Source organism: Manacus vitellinus, unplaced genomic scaffold (genome assembly GCF_001715985.3).
Source record: "Manacus vitellinus isolate BGI_N305 unplaced genomic scaffold, ASM171598v3 scaffold_0_pilon, whole genome shotgun sequence".
Taxonomy (NCBI): Eukaryota; Metazoa; Chordata; class Aves; order Passeriformes; family Pipridae; genus Manacus; species Manacus vitellinus.
The window spans coordinates 57,951,411-57,968,767 of record NW_021938789.1 but is presented as its reverse complement, the minus strand read 5'-3'; the positions used below and the strand labels follow the sequence as shown (position 1 = coordinate 57,968,767).

Here is a 17,357-nt window from a genome sequence, read left to right as displayed (position 1 = left end):
TCAGTTCTTTCTCAGTTCACTGGGCATTTTATCTCCATTGGACCTTCTGCCTGCCCCAGTACCTTCTCCCCTGTGTCATCAGTGTCTTCCTTGAGAAATTTTGTAAGCTGTTCATGGACTCTCTACTTGCCACAGTTTGTGTCCCCTTTTACGGTCTCCTCAGCCTCTACTTAATGCACTTATCACATAACTGTGGAAATCAGGTCAGAAAGTGAATTACACACCTCAACCTTCATAATTCCTAAAAACACACTTCATGTGGTGGTGTTAAACTTCTGCTCTGTGCCCATCCCTCACAGAAGCAAACAGGCACTCAGACACATTTCTGATGGGCCAGGGTGCTGAAATAAAAGTCAAGATTCCTCTGCCAAGTTGTTCTGGAATGAATACCAAACTCTTAAAAGCTTTTGGCAGGAACAGTGACATACTTCTTGGGCACTATCAGCTTCTAAACATCACTAAACACTGAAACCTTCAATGGTGAGAAAGCAGATACTGGGTTTCCCCTTCTCCTGTAGGAGTTTTTAGGGCACACCATGATGCCTGTAACTGCACATTCCATACTCTGGGGGAACGGTAGGCTCATTCCCTGATTTTATAGGGAAGATTGTGAAGGGTGGATACTTTTCTACCATGTAATTATCAGTAAATGGAGCAGGAAACTCCTCAGGCACAAGAGAGCAAGATAAAAATGCCAAGGGAGCACAGAGCACATGGCAGAGGGAAAACTGGCAGAGCATCAAGGTGTTGTTGAAGAAGGCACTGCCACTAAAAGGTATGGCCCTAAGGAAATATGTGAAATACTCACGAAAACACTTTCAAAGGAAGCTTTCCTCAGCTTCCATGTACTTGTCTGCAATCACAAAAATAGTATGACATTTTGTTTATTTTTCTGGAAATACCCCAGCAAATTTTATTTGAAATTACTGCAGAAGAGAAGTTTGCCAGAGGGATTTATAGGGCTCTCCGACAGAATACTCAAGGTTAGAAGGTACCTTTGGAGATTATCTGCTCCAGCTCTTCCAATACCTCTAAGCAAAACCCTTCAAAATCAGATGAGGCTCCTCAGGAGCTTGTCCAGTCAAGTTCATTTGTGGTTCTTTTGGGTTTTTGGGGTTTGTTTTTTTTTTTTCTGTTGGTTGGTTGGTTTTTGGTTTTTTGAAGTTTTTTTAAAGAGAACACAGATTCCACTATGTCCCTGGGCAGCTACTCCAGGAATGGCCACCATGATCCATTCTGGCAAAACATAGTGATATTTCCCAGGTAGTTACCATGGATATCATAGTATTCTATGCAGGAGGTGCTGTGCATTTATATAAGTTTGAAGTAGCAGTTGGAGAAATAAATAGACATTTAATTCAGTAGAAGTTCTAAATGCTTTCCTTAAAATTTCCAGTTGCACACTCCTCTGGAGAACTGACTGTGTGGATAGTCTTTATTCAGCAGAAAATAAAGGTTATTTGAGCTTGCTTTTAAATATTTGTTATTTGGAAAAAGTTAAAATTTAGGACATGGAAATAGTGTGGTTTTAGCCCCCTGCATTCTTAATTATCACAAAATAATTGCCTTTTACTCTGGCTTGAGAGTCTGAATCATGCCAATAATAGTAAAAAAAACCACCACTCGAAGATTGCTGCACTCAATGAGGTGGTAACCTGGCAGGTGATAACAAACATCAGCATGTTTTCTAAATCCCTTCCATGAAAGCTTTAACTGGCAAAACTGGGGCACCAAATACCAGAAGGGAGAAAGGCTAAATTCCTCCAGGTTTTTCCAGTCCTAAACTGGATTAAGCACACCAGATTGTGGCTAAAAAAAGAGTACTTCTCTGCTCCGTGCCATGCACCACTCCAAGCTACAATGAGATGCTTGGATCACTGCATTATTCCTATACTTCATTCAAGCAATTGCTGCCCACACTTTTGAAGAATACAATATAGGTCTAGCACTGATCAAACAATTTATTATTACTGCAAAAAGTTCAAGCACAGAAAGTAAAAAAGCAGAAGTTACAGGCAGCTTCCTTGGGTAGATTATGCCCATCTGAATGTTCAATGTTTTGGCAATAAAAAAGTGCTTTTAGCACAAATGCTGTTGGCCTGTAATACAAACAAATGTCATTAAGAAACAAAAGTCACTCACCTCATGGGTTCAGGTTTTTTACTTTGACAGTTTATTAGCAGTAAGTAGTCTTGAGGATCTTCTTGACCAGAGGAAGACTCCAGTGGGGGGATGTTAATAAGCCGGTAAGGAGAAGGTAGGGAAGATTCTGCTTGCATGGAAGGTGGTGAAGTGTTGATGGGTAAGGGTAACTCAGCAGATGGTTGTAAAGAACTGACTGGTGGCTTCACAGCATCTGCAAACACAGGAGCAAAGCATTCCTTATGCAATGAAGAAATAGTCTTTCAATACTACAAAAAGAAAATTATTAACAGAGGATGAGAGAATTCTCGGGCTTTAGTTCCAATCTGTCAAAATCAGTGGACATGAGAACATCTGGATATTAAGACTCGTTTCAAAGTATTTAAATTTATATATAAATCATTCGATTTTCAAACTGCAATCAGCTTCTTAAGTATGCCTTGGAAACAGAGGTTATGCCTTATTTAGTGACTGACTTAACCTGCATTCTGGTCACAGAAAGAACAAAGGTGCTGACAGCTGCACTGGTACATCGAAAAACACCAATCTGTTGTTTTAATCAAGAGCAGACAAAGGCTCATATGTTATTATAAGTTATATGGCAACCTGAGTTAGCACTTGCAAGTATTCCTTCCTTTTTTTAACCAAGGTCACTTCAACATTTGAGATTAGTCACCAGTTGATAACTGCCCACTCTAAATAGCTGAAAAGCAACAGGAAAAATGTGGCTTTTCCAATGGAAGATTCCTTAGAACTATAAAAATAAGGCAGAGGTACAATAGGTACTATGTTCCACCAAGCCAAACTTTTTATTATAGTGCAATAAATGAAGCAGTTGTGGTTGGATTAGGGGATTTTTCCTTGCTTTGTTTTGGCTTGGTTTGGGTTTCTCTTGCAGGGGGAAAGGAGGTGTTGGATTGTGGGTTTTTTTGAATAACCTTATCTTTATAATTCTTATGCACTTCCTATTCATGTATCTTCTAAAGTAACTTCTTTTTTTTCTTCCAAGTATATGTATCCTGACTATTTAATTATCTGGGAGACTAGAAAATATTGACAATCCGACATTAAACAATCATTTAACTTTTTCATTGTTTTAATGACACATTGACTAAGAACAACATAATTAAGCAAATTATTCCTCAATTATCAAGGCTCCCCTGTACTTGCAACTCATTGTACATTCCAACTTGCACATCCCAAGAATGATGCTTTTTATTAGGATTGTTTAAATGAACATATTATTATCCAATGCAGACTGCTCCTGTTAGGCTTACAGGCCAGGTATGCACTACAAAGTAACTTCAGCACTATTCTGGGAAGAACCAGATGAGCAGCCCAGAAAATAGCCCTCCTGCTTCCAGTCCTGTGTACAATAGGTATAAGTGATTTAGACGTGGAAATAGAAATAACAGCACTTGCTTTGAACTCCCATGGCACTTAGAGAGGCTCAGAAATTAAATCCCACCACACCCATGTGGGTGGAAGAAGTCTAGGAGTATGAAAATTCCTCAACTCAACCTACCTGAAAAGGTAGGATAACCTAAAAAAAAAAAGTTTTTATTAAAGGTTATGCCTGACCTATTCATCAAGCTAGTTAGCAGGAGAAAAGCAGAACCAGACTGCATCCAGGGACTTGAACAATTTTCTATTATTTAGGAAATTCAAGAGCTCGAAAGACCCTATTTGAGGCACCTACTGATATTTCTTGACTCTCCTAATGCTGGGGTTCAACAGCAGGAACAGAGAGGTGCCTGAATGGACATACCAGCATGTACATCTTGCTCCTGGAAAAGAGATAGTGGAGAGAAAGGACAACTATCTCTGTCCTGTCCCCTCCAGAACTGAGGAATGCATGAGTAAGAGTGGAGAGGAAAGGTTTCCTGCCAAATACAGTCTCATTCTTTGACCACACTTACAGACAAGATCCTCAAGAGCTTCAGTGTTCCATGGTCCCCACCCCTGCTCCTTGTCCCTGACTACACACGGCTTTCACGTCATTAAATCTGCTTGGTGCCAAGTTCACACGAGGGGGAAAAAAAGACATCAAACAGGATGTCCATGGGGCTTCCAGGGAAGATGGGTGTGTCAATCAGACCTCATGTAGACAGGAGAGCCCAGCAGGTATACAGCAAAATGCATGCCTACGTGACGCTGATGCAATTAAACAGGCCACCCACTGGCATTCCCAGGAAGAGCAGCAAGACTCGAGGGTAACTTTCCAGGGAAAAATAACATCAAGACTTTTTAAAGAGGACCACTGTATTCACTAAGGTTGGAGAAAGAAAAAGTTACTTTGAGAAAAAAGTGTGTGTGAGAGAGAAAGAAAAAGAAGTTACAGGCTGGCTATAAGCTGTGATTGGTGAAATGAGGCAAGGTGGTGCAGGCCATTATGCTAAACATCCTGGCACAGATCTGTGCTCTCTGAAGCCCACGATGCCATCTCTGATGGTGGCCTGATGCAGACATCAAGCCTGATGTACTGCCCCCAGCTTCTGGGGCACCCCAATGCAGAGGCTGCATCCACAGCCAATGCTGACCAGCCCCTGACACACTGTTTTCTGAATTTCTCCTGCTTCTTTTAAATGCTTTTTTATTTTTGGCCTCTACTACCCTTCTGTGGCAGTGAGGTCTACACGTTATTACTTGTGTTATGAAAACCACTTCATTTTAAACCTGCTGCCTGATAGCTTTACTTGATATCCTTCAGCTCCCGTCTTCAGAGAAACAGTGAACAATTGCCTCCTGTTCACAATCCCCATTCCCAACTTTACACAACTTTGTCACAGTTTTACAGAGTTGGTGCTGCTTAATTTTTCCTGGCACGGAAGCCATTTCATTGCAGATCTGGTTTCCCTTCACCCTTACCTTTTCTAGCTCTGCTATTTTTTTTTTCTCCTGAGAAAGGAAACTAATTCTTGCATAAAAAGCACAGGAAAAGGTCTGGGACACTCTCACTGATTTACAGACATAACAATAATTCATTCTATTCCTATCCCAACCTTTGCCTTTCGATTGTTACTGAACATTAAAGGTGATGCTGTCCACCTGTCTAGAAGGTTTATGGTCTGTTCTCTGAGCAAGGATTTCGAGCCCATTAATGGTAATGGATAGTTAGGGACATTTTCCTTCTGATGAGCTGCCTCATTTATTTTGACACAGATACCACTTGATAAAATCCCTGATCCTCCTACGGATGTGTTGTGGGGTTTGTGTGTGGTTTGGTTGATTTTTTTTTTTCCCCAGTGGATAAAGCACTAAACTATTAAAATACCAACTTTCTGATCTGAAATTCATCCTCACACAGGCATTTTGTATGTATTAAATAGTGTGGGTTAATGACCAATTTAAAGAGCAAGTGAATTTAGTCTAAAGCACTTCATGCTGGGCTACTTCATATTTGCTTTATGCATTGATGGGATTTCAAATTTGACTATGAAGAAAACAGGCATGTTAAAGCTTTCATCACTGAGCAAATGAGTGCTGTTTGCCTATCTGTACCCTCTCAAATGTTCTCTTCAGCCATGTAGTTCTGAAGCTGATATGAAGGAAAGTTTCTCTCCCAGCAGCCTATTATGATTTCAAAGAGTACAATCATCAACTTGCTCCACTTTGGACTAGCAGATTTTTAGGGAAGGGGTCATCTGCACACCAAAGAGCATTGTAAGTCATTTGGTTTGTTCCCAGAGCTCAGACACTCGGACTGCTTTGAAATAACTGGGAGCTGGAAAAACAGCCAGAATATTTAACATGCAAATGAGTCTAAGAAGAATCCTATTTTGTTTTTATAATTCCTACATTCAGTGCAGCTAGAACAAGCAGCTTTCTCAAAACAAGGCAAGAGTTTTATCTGTTCTCAGATGGTTTGTTAAGAGTAGTTACAGACATCATCTTTGCTAGAATTTATACTTTTTCCCTCAAAACCATTTTTGCATTTCATAAAATTAATGAGCTAAAAAGAGCATTTTCTGAACAAGAATAATAAAACGCTTCCCTTTCTTCCTTCTTACCTATATAAAGTTTCTTTATTCCACACATTCCTATATCTGTGCTTTGTGGACAACCTAGAATATTTGAGTGTGGGAGTTGCCATTTAGGATTAGGTTTGTGTTTTGGTTTGGTTTTTTTTTTAAATGAAAGCAAAATTTAAATTGTTTTCTAAACTATGATATATAGTCTCTTAATATTCTAATTATGTAAATACTTGGAATGTTCTCATAGTGAACAAAACAGAGAGGCCTCATTACAGCAAGCATTTCTTTAAATGTCAAAACTGCAATCCAAGTAAGAAAATGCATTCTTTCCAGCTTGTAGGTAGAAACATGAAAATAGAAATGGGATTTTCCCATTGGAACAGTGAATCAGCAACAGATATGCAGTGGCATGATTTCTCTGGCATGATTCCTGTTCTTCTGAGATGCTTCATTCAATCCATTTGCTATGATGCAGATGTTATTAAAATAATTAATGGCCAACAAAATGTCAAAGTAATAACTTTGAGCAAAAAGTTACAGATACAACAGTAGAAGCCTTAATAAAAGTACAAAAACTTTGTAGCTTCACTTTAAACCTTAAAAGAACTTTTTGTTGTTTTCTTGGGTTTTTTTGTTGGGGAGTATGTATTTCTTTTTTGTTTGTTTGTTTTATATTAGGTCTGTCCAGTCCTTATCTCTGCTGCTTAACCTGATACATCCTGAAATACACTGCTGGAGCTTCCTCTAGTGTCAGCCTCTCCGTGGTCTCAAGTGAAAGATCCTGGAATCAAAGGGCCACATGTCTGATGTGCCTGCCCAGAGCACAAACACATATATATACAGTGAGGGGCACAGACAGACAGACACTTGCTCTGCTCACACACTGACTCAGTAGGTGAGAGCCAGATCCAGCCCAGAGGGTGCACAGACACGAGAGCCTGGGTTTGGTTTTCCGCATAAGTGATCAGCTTGCAACCCCTATGAAATCTATGCAGTAAACCTCAATTCTGAACCTTCCTGCAGTACTCAGAGAAGATCTTTTTAAATACTTTAATTAAGAGTTCCTGTGCATTTCATAAGTTTGTTTCCTTAGTTTAATGTAATCTCACAGTATCTCTCTTTTTCTGAAGACAAACATAATACCCTAAAGAACACTAATGAGCAGTTGCTCATTGTACATTATGCTTTGGACAACTGTGCCTCCTGCATCTGAACCAGAAACATGACTAGGTTCTTATCACATGCTGAAGTTTTCAGCTTTCAGAGCTAACAGCTAAAATTTAGTACTTACTATCTGCAGTTCATATGTAATTTTAAGCTACACTTCTGGTTACCCATTTAAGATTTGAAAATACTAGAAGCATTTCCACTCAGAAGTTATTCCCCTTCTCCACCTGCAATTTTCTTTTGAAGACTGTTCATTCAAAAAGAGACTAAAGAAAGAAACATCTGTAGCCTGTTCTCTCCATCCTCAGATGGCTCACAGGCTGGGTGACACAGGAAAAATAATCAAGAAATTCTGTTATAGACTAACTTCTGTAGGTGCTTGTGAAGAGAAACAGTGCAGCCCACCACATTAAAACACTTGGGATTTTTTTTTTTTCTTCTCTAACAAGGCCCAGAGCTCTCCTGAGCAGAGCCATGGTTCTCTGACCACCAGGTGAGTTTTCCCAGCTGGGGCTCCAGCACGGTGCCTGGGACCGTGGGCATCCCCGTGCCTGCCTCTCAGCACCTCACAGCCTGAGAGCCAGCAATCTGCAGAACCGTTTTCCACCCCACCACCCTGCAATCCCCTTCTCCCAGGGCCTCGTCAGGTGATGTTAAGCAGCACAAAAGGTGTCCAGCAGGAACCAGGGAAAATGAAGTTAATTACCTAGATTCAGTTTATTTTTCCTCAAGGAAGAGCAGAATCACCTTCCATGTGAACTTCTGTTACATGCAGCTGGCAGCTTAAGATAATAACCCCAAATGCTCAAGATTAAGACTCTGATTGTACCCCTGATAGTAAATTATCTTTTAAATAGATGTGTTTTTTCCTCACATCCTGTAAGGGAAGACCTACAGTTGCAGATTTTGTGCTCTATTCATCATCATCTCACTTAACCACCTATTCTTTTACCACATTATCTGAAGCTGAAGACATTTTAGTCCTCTCTGCTGTCTTCTCTTTCTCCTTTGGATAACAGGCAATGATCATCTCAGCTTTGCCTCCCTTTACTCAGTTCTTGAGCCACCAGCTTTCACCTCTATCAAAAATTTGGTTATTCCTATGCAATTTTGCCACTTAACTCTAGCATCATCACAGTCTATCCTCACCTTCTTTGCAATTCCATTCTTAAAAAAAAATTTAAAAAATCATGTTTATGTGTGTCAGCAGCCATTATCCCTGCAACTTTATTCAAAGCAAACAACCAAAAAAGCCTCCAGAAAAGAGATGCCCTTGTGCAACTATTCCCTCTAAACCTACTGCCTCACTTTTAAGAGAACAGACCCACAGTCCTTCTCGGGAGGGTCTCTCTCCTAATGCTTAACTCATTTATGCTATTCTTTACTGCACTCTGGGTCACCAGTCACTCATCCTTCTGGCATGTCACCTTTGAGCCAACATTCTTTCTAGTAAATAATGTCTAAGAGGTACAAAAACTCGTCATTAGGTACATCACCTGCATGGTGTAAACTTGTTGCAAATTTTTTTTAAGTTTATTGCTCTGCTATTGCACTTCTCTTTATGCCCCTCCAGAGCCTCCCTTCCTTCATCTAAAAGTGAGCTTTTAGTCCTCGCTTTTGCTATTTGTCCTTACTTTTGAGTCCTTCCATGACCAAGGTCTCTATTCTTCTCCCCATGTTATGGGGATGGCAATTTTGATTTGCCAAGTGTTCTAACCTCCATCATCCACTTGTCAAAGCTGCCAAAGAATAAAATTTTTTATTTCTTACAGGCAAACCCTTCATGCAGGAATGGCATCCAAAACACCTCCAATGTCCACTATTTATCAAAGACCTCCTGAAAACCTCTTCTGAAAAAAGCCCAGAGCTCAACCAGAGTCCAACACCTGAGGCACTGACACTGTCACAGTGGTCAAAGGCACCTTGTTTGCTTTCACTTCTTCCCCTGCCCCTGCTCCTGTGCAGACAGTAAGCTCTTAGTGGCAGAGCCTGTTCTCTGTTCCATGTGTGTGTCACAGGCAGCACAGGGAGATCCTGATGGGAGATGGAGATCACGGACACAGTGCAGCAGCGCTGATGCCTGACCACGCAGCACTGGAGAGGATACAAGGAGCCAGGATGGCAAGGTGAAGTTATGTTCATCCTGATAGTGCAACCCAGTTGTGATCAACCTGCAATGCATGGATCATCAGAACACGATGAAAAAAAAGCACGGTTCCCCAAAAATAATTGTCCCAAAGGCAGAAGGCATGAGAGGCACACACCAGAGAGCAGCTGCCCGAACAGAAACACTGCAGACTTTGAAAGTGCCGTGTGTGAAAAAAGCTGCAGCTCCTTCAAAGTACGGGCCTTCTGATGACAAACTTTCTTTACCACATGTAATTATTTGTGTAAATGTAATAGTAGATTTCAATGTCTTGTTCTTCCTTTTTTTTTTTTTCTTCTGCTTTGCCTTGTTATTTCTTCTGGTTTACTTTGCTGTTGCTATCTTTATTCAAATGAATACATGCAAGTAACATGTTTGCATATAGTAAGATTATTTCCTCCTTCCCCGGCTCTGCCAAGCACGCAATTCACTAAATTACAGAAACATGGAGCTGGATCACGTATAGAACATTCATCACAGATGTCTACTGAATTCCAGGGAAGGGCTTTCACAGCCTGTGCTTAGATATATCCTTAGAAGGGTTTTCTTTATTGTTATATCACTCACTGAGAGAAAAACAAGTAAGTTCTCTCTTCAGATAACAACTAATCCATGTCCTGCTTATCACAGCCTTTTTTTCAAAGTCAGTTTTTCCCTCAGTATTTTCTTCCCAGGGGAAAAGAAAAAAAAAAATCCTTCAACCTTTCTTCTCATCAATCACTTTAAAAAAATCCATTTCCTATATTTCTACCATTCTTTAAACATTTCTCCCCATCCTTCTGAAAGTTCAGGCCACAGTATATTTCAGCAGACATCTCCACAGCACCAGGCAGAGAACAGACATTTCCTAGGTCTATTCACTCTCTCCACTCCAGAATGTCTCCTACTGGAGTTCAAAGCACACAAAACACAGGTGACACATTTTTGCTCATAGTTTCATTTTAACTTCTAGATTACTTATTATATTATGACCTTACAGACAAAATATGAATGTTAAAAGTGCAATATGAAACTCTGAGGTAAACCTAAACCCCACGTTCATGTGTAGCTTCCCCCACCTTTGCACATGCACTTTAAAAAGAAAGATTCTATGGAAACAAAATTTACATTTGAAAACAAATGAAAAAGAAGTATTAGCTGAAGAAAACATAACAAGTACCCAGATATTAATTTTTGAAAGTGAATTATTTACCTTATTTAAAAGAAAAAAAAAATCCTTCGTGTTTCTGTCTTGCTGTAATTTTAAAATACCGAAACCACTGTGAACCCTTTCTTAAAAGAAACTCCCTGTAAAAAGCCATATATTGCATATATTGTAATTGCAATGAAATCATTACAGATTACACAATACTATGATGCAATCAGAAATCTGGAGACTCAATGGCTGGTAATAATGACTGAAGAACATAAAGTTATCTATGTCCAAATACAAATGTAACATTGCAGATCTCCACAATGAAGAGATTGCACAGGCATAGACCAATTTTGAGTTGGAAAGTCACAGCAAAGCATTAGGTAAAAATGAGTACTCAAAATAATTTCTGAAAAAATAAACACAAACTTAGCATCATAGGAATCTCTGAGTCTTCACTAAGGATGAAAAGAACAGCTCACAGCTACTCTGAAGTGATCTTTTATTTTTTTGGTCTGTCTACAGTTATGACAACTCTTTGTCCCTAATTCCTCCCAACACCAAAAATAACAAGTCCATATTTGTTTTCTAATAGCACTAACCACCACGACTTGTAAATCCAAGGAGACAATGGGCCTGGGCTTCTAAACAAACACCAGTAGGAGCAATAGGACAGTGGTGCCCCTAGTCCTTCATGGAACAAAGGATGCCAACAACAGTCCTCTCATAACACAGCCCTTAACCTGTCTGGCAAGAGACATTTTGTCCAGCCTCAAAGAAAACTATCCTCTGCTTCCACAGGCTAAAGGGGAGATCAGTTATGCCCCATACACTCATTTTGTTTAGTTCAAGACTAAAATCATAGAATCATAGAATGTTAAGGGGTTGGAATGGACATTAAAGATCATCTAGTCCCACCTCTGCCATGGGCAGGGATACATCCCACTAGACCAGATTGCTCAAGGCCTTATCCAATCTGGCTTTGAACACTGCCAGGACTGGAGGAACTGCAATCTCCCTGGGCAACACTGTTCCAGTGTCTCACTACCCTCACAGTAAAGAATTTCTTCCCTATATCTAACCTAAAATTCCCCTCTTTCAATTTGTAACAATTACTCCTTGTCCCATCACTACAGTGCCTAAAGAAGAGTCCCTCTCCAGCTTCCCTGTAAACCCCCTTCAGACACTGAAAGGTTTCTGTGATGTCTCCATGCAACCTTCTCTTCTCCAGGCTGAACAGCCCCAACTTTCTCAGCCTGTCTTTGTAGGGGAGGTGCTCCAGTCCTCTTATCAACCCTATGGTCCTCCCCAGGGGCCATATGTTGGGGACACCAGAACTGTATGCGTACTCCAGGTGGGGTCTCACAAGAGCATATTAATAGTGCTTTTTTACTGCCTGAACTTCACCTGTTCTTGAACTTTTCAAAATAAACTGAAGGCTAACACAGATTTTATAAAATACATTTATGACTTGTTCTTCCACTAGTAGGAAGATTCATCTTGGAAAAATAAGAACTTGGCAATAAACACTCAGCAACTGATTTTCCCATTTTCCTTTTTTAAATTCTTCCTCAATTCACTGCAAGACATTACTAAACCCATAAAACAGACAGTACTGTCAACTGTCAGTTGTGTGAAGTAAAGGTGTTGGAATAATCCAGGCAAAGCTAAAATGCCCAAGATGAAACACGCAATGAAAGTACAACGGGGATAATTTATCAATACAACTGACTGGAGCAAAAACCAGTTTTGGTCCAAATGGCCTGTGATGCTATAGTTAGATCTCTTCACATCCATAGTGTGTTTCACCTTCAGTTCACCAACAGATGTTGTAACCATCAACAGAAAATTAAGGATGAGCAATAAACCAGCCTTCAGAGGAAAGGCCTCATGTTTTTTAGGGGACTCTACCTCTCCCTCCCACGCAACAGACACAAGCTCCTTTGTGCTCTGCCAAAGAGCTGCCAGTTAAACACGTTTCCTCCTTAATTCCCAGATTCCTAGTTTGTCCCCAGAACCTTAGGCTTCTGTGCACCTCCTGCCCACAGCTGCACTGGTGCACTCGTGTGCTATCCACTGAAAGGCAAACCACCTGCCCACCCCTCTCCCGTAGGCAAGGGATGCCTGGCAGACTGAACACTGAATCACCCGGCAATCGCTCTTAGAAACGTGCTGTGGGTGGTCTCGGGTATGTTCAGGATGCCATGAAAATATGCTGGAACTGTCAAAACAAGCACCCTTCACTGCATTTGCTATTTGAGTGGTAATTCACAGATCAGGTTTTCGTGACGAAGTTTTAGTTCAAAACTGCAGCAACGAGAAAGAAAAGGGCCCCTCTTCAGAGCACAGTGTTTTCCAGTCACTTTTCAAGATCTGGCTAGAGCAGAAGTGATGCAAGCCCTTTTTCCCTTCACCTCCCTCAATCCACAATCCTGTAAAAAGCAGGGATTTAATTCTAGCCCCTTCAGTCAGGCATGCCTTATTCATAACCCTCTTACCACATATTTAATCTTTTCTTGGGACTGTGCACAGAGCAACAGCAAGTCATGCAACCCACTAATCTCCACAAGGAATGCAGGAATAATAAGTAAATAAATAAGAATGGATTCAGGACAAGCAATGGCCACAAGGTATTTGTAAGGAATTAAACACACCATCCTGTTTCCTACAAGCTGCCTTCACAAAATGCCTATTTTGGTAGGATTAGAGCTGGATAGTGCAAAACTACAAGTTATTTTTTGTTTGTTTTAGCTGGTGGGGGGTGGACTTTTTTCCCCCAAGTTGCAAAGCAGACGGAGAAATGGTAATATTAGAAACCTGACATTTTGCACTCATTCCTGCTTGCATAACCATATGTTTTTATACCAAATGGGATTCCTTTGATGATTATGATGATCTACTGCTGCACATGATTTTACTTAAAGATTTTTCCTGCGTTCTCAAGACCTAATGCCATGCAAAACAGAAGAGCGTCATCCAAGTTCCATGGCACACTCAATTTGTAACAAGTTCTTCATATCTCCCTCTGTTCTGCTTGCTTTTTTCAAAGACTAACAAGGAAGTTTCATAGCCAATGGATACGAGTTTTAAAACATATGCCAGCTAAAGATAGCCATCTGATCTTTGAAACATTCTTTGCATGTAGGCACTGCAGATTCTCAGAAAAAGCAACAGAACTTACCCTCATCTGTAGGGTTGAACCCACAGATATCACAGATACATCGGACCCACTTATTCATCTCCTCCTCGCTGTCTGCTACCAAATAGAAGACTCGGTCTATAGTGTTGATATCAAAAATATAGCTGTTTTCAAACTCTTTTTTGTTGAACGTTAATCCAGCATCCACTTGTTGACACAAATTTAAGTCAATAATACGGATAGGCTTCTTGGCATGGTCATTTTTGTAGTATTCCAATACATCCGGATCCCCCGTTAAACGGCCGCTCCGAAGAACAAACCATCTTCTCTTCCATGCCTGAAAATTGGAGAGAGAAAAAAGGGAGAAAAATTAGAAGAAATCAGACTTTAAGACCGTTTTGTGTATGGCTTCAACCTGGGTTGAAGTGCTAATAAATAGTCCAATTGTTATTTTAAGAGATTACACACCAGATACCTGCATTTAATACAATCTACTTAGGTATTGTTACAGCAGTGGACTTGAGGATTAGTGAATTTGTATTTTGAAGTTTATTTGTTAGCTTTGCTTATAACAAGTGGATATATAAACTAAATCACTGTTTACAAAATGAGAAAGAATGAATCCAGTAAAGAAAAAAAAGGGGGAAGGGGACCAGGAGCGGGGTGGGGTGGGGAAACTCCACACAAAAGCCTTTGAAGGAAGCTCTCATAGGCATGGGGAAGACAAAATAAAATACATTTTTCAGTGCTGCATAGCATTTTGTTTCCAATATCTGTTGCTTCAGGCTGATGCATTTTAACTGAATTTTTCACTGATACTCAACAATAGTTGACCTGTATTTAAAGAACAGACAATGCTCACATTGTACACTCGCCTTGATGCCAGGGGACCTCTGCACTCAGAACCTCATAATATTTCTACAGTAGTACTTCTCACAGAAAAAGAGCTACATTATTCTTTTTGAAACCATTAGAGAGATGAGGATGGAGAGAATGACCAAATGTTATAATTTTACCACATAAAGCCAGTCTTTGGGGAAGGTACATCCACAGAAGAAATATATTTGATAGTCTGAGGCTGTGCCTAACACACCAGCCCTCCTGATGCTGCAGAGACAAAGAAGTTGGTCTGAGAGAAAAGCACAACTAAATTGCCTCATCTTCTAACTGATCCTCAGCTGCTTTTCATTCCCATGGGCCTCCATCACCTGTTATAATTCTGATCAAAGGCATTGACTTAAACTAAGAAAACAAGGTTTGCATACAGCTGTCCTGTTGCTTCCAACAGCAACTTTATTGCCCCACTTGTTCCTCAGCTCTAGCAGCAATACAACATTCTGTGCTGCAAGCTTCTTTATATGCCCCAAGTCCAGGATAACGGGCACAGCAGAAGAAACCAGACATACTGCCTCTGCCCACTGGAAGAGCTGCACTGCCTTCAGAGTCAGAAATCTGAAAGCAGAGCCCAGGCACAGTGGGGAGCCATCACTGTGTCATCCATTTGTTCTTATGCTTTCCAGCAAAGTTGGAGACCAAGAAAAATCAAGGCAGTAGCCAAGTCCCTGCACATCACGCTACAGGCTCGCACCGTGCCCCAAGGCAGCCCACTTAAAACTGCTTTGGGATATTCAAACGAGGTTGTCAGCAAGTCCTTTGGAAGATCAAAAAAAAAAACAACAGAAGAAATGCATAAATAAGACAGGTGAGTGCATTTTCCTTTTGGTCAGCTCTGGTTGCAGGCTAACCAAGGAAAGGAATGAAATCAGCAAGGATGGTCCTAGAAGAGGTCAAGATGTGTGATGTCCCTTACACACTGGGAGTAGGTTTCAAAACAAGTGTTTCTTACTGTGTATTAGGAAAAGATTCACAGACATTTTTGTGAGGCACAAGAGCGCTTCCATTTCATTTTTAGTGTAGCTGTTACCTTCAAACAAACTAGTGGAAGGAGGACATAAAGGACAAAGAGGGAGAACTGCACTGCCATCTCCCAGCTCTGAACTAGCATCGTCAGCTTGGAGACTCACAAAACCCTCATTGTGAAGTGGGAATGCCTTTTTGGGGTATCAAGCTTAGAAAGCTATTATGAAAAGATAATACAGAAAACAAGGGGAAGGGAAAAATGCCAGACAGCTTAATTAAGGGTTGTGATCCATTCTCCAACTACCAACACTCAAAAAGTTATTCGATTTTAAGATAATGTCTATACTTCACAAAACAAGTATATTTATTGTAGTTGTACAATATATATGTATAGTATATTGTATTTATTGTGTATTATATTATGATGAATACAGCATCTGCCTTTAAATGTTGAACTGTGTGAATCAAGTCAAAGTCTCAAAGAACTATTTCCATGGTAGCAATAAGTTTAACTGGGTGAACACTCAAACACAGAAGTAGAAAACATAACAGACGAAACCCCTTCAAATTTAGATTTCAAATGTGGGTATATTCTAGTAGCACAGCTGGATAAGCACTGTCTAACAGCGACCCAAAAACACCAGCAAAGTTTGTTTTGTTTCCTGTTTCCAAATCAAGTGACAACTTAGATGCTGGGATAACAGGAAACGTCAGTATCGGAGGCTCTCTCTCCAGGCAAGGTTGGTCACAGATAACTGTTAGAAACCAAACTGCAAAACCCTCCTGCTTCAAAAACTGCCTTTATCTTTAACCTCAGTCCTCAGCCACTCAGATGAAATTTTCAAAGCTGAAATCAGGAGGGAAGAGATTAGAGATAGGAGAGGGACAAAGCAGTTGAGAAGCACGATGTGTTTTGTCTCATAATTTGTGCAACAACAAAACACCATGTAAAAAACCCTATAAGCTCTGTACCAACCAGGTGTGCCTCCTCTAGAAGTTTATTTCTAGTACTGTGTTAAGGAGCAAAAGATTCTTAGCAATTCTGATAATCTCTGTTTAGCATTAACGAGTAAATAGGATTCTCTAAAACTGAGAAAAACCAACCAGCTAAAAGAATTTCCTTTCAGCCCTTCAGGCTACAAAACAGCAACTATAAAGTACTTAAAACATTGAATTTAGCCTACCAGCACCTGCTACTATTTTTGCAGAGTTTTCACATAGTGCATATGTGAACGTTTATTTCAGTCCTATAATGAGTCACACTCACTGAAACTGGCACAGATTATATTCAAAAACAAAAGCAATTCCATAAACTACACACTAATAAGGCAGATACAAAGGTTCTCTGGATTACAGTACAAAGCACAATTTAGCAGCAGAATAAAGCTTAAAGCTAGACAAGTGAACTGACATCAGCACCCTTGCTAATCATAGTACAAAAGCGCCTCTATATTTTGTCAAAGTGCAAAATGAGCTCACATAAATCACTCTTTGTTATTTGAAAATATCTGGGATTCTTAAGGCTGGATCTATTTTTAGCATTTCAGTATTTGTCACTGTAAAGAAAGCTGTACACTGCCTCACTGAAGCACAGATCAGTGTGCTGGATGTGTACAGAAGAGCTTCTTCAGTAACAGCTTTCCAAAGAGAAATCTCCAAAAGAAAGCATGTGCACAGGTGGAAATAGCTGTATTTTCCTTTTTTTTTTTTTTTAACCCCCTTTGGGTATTTTTGTTTAAAAATTTAGAAATTTTTTTTACAGAGCACGTTACAGACTATTTCTTGTAATCACCGAAA

The 17,357-nt window shown here is 40.1% G+C and overlaps 1 protein-coding gene across 3 annotated transcripts in view; it reads right to left on the bottom strand.

Annotated features, from left to right (window-relative positions):
* GAB1 (GRB2 associated binding protein 1) overlaps positions 1 to 17,357 on the bottom strand; it is a 72,335-nt gene that overhangs the window by 28,695 nt on the left and 26,283 nt on the right. For all 3 annotated transcript variants that reach the window (XM_029960919.1, XM_018074134.1, XM_018074141.1), the window contains exons 2-3: positions 13,743 to 14,037; positions 2,143 to 2,356 (exon numbers count right to left, since the gene is read on the bottom strand). In XM_029960919.1, the coding sequence (XP_029816779.1) occupies positions 2,143 to 2,356; positions 13,743 to 14,037 (509 nt within the window). The remainder of the gene's footprint in view (positions 1 to 2,142; positions 2,357 to 13,742; positions 14,038 to 17,357) is intronic.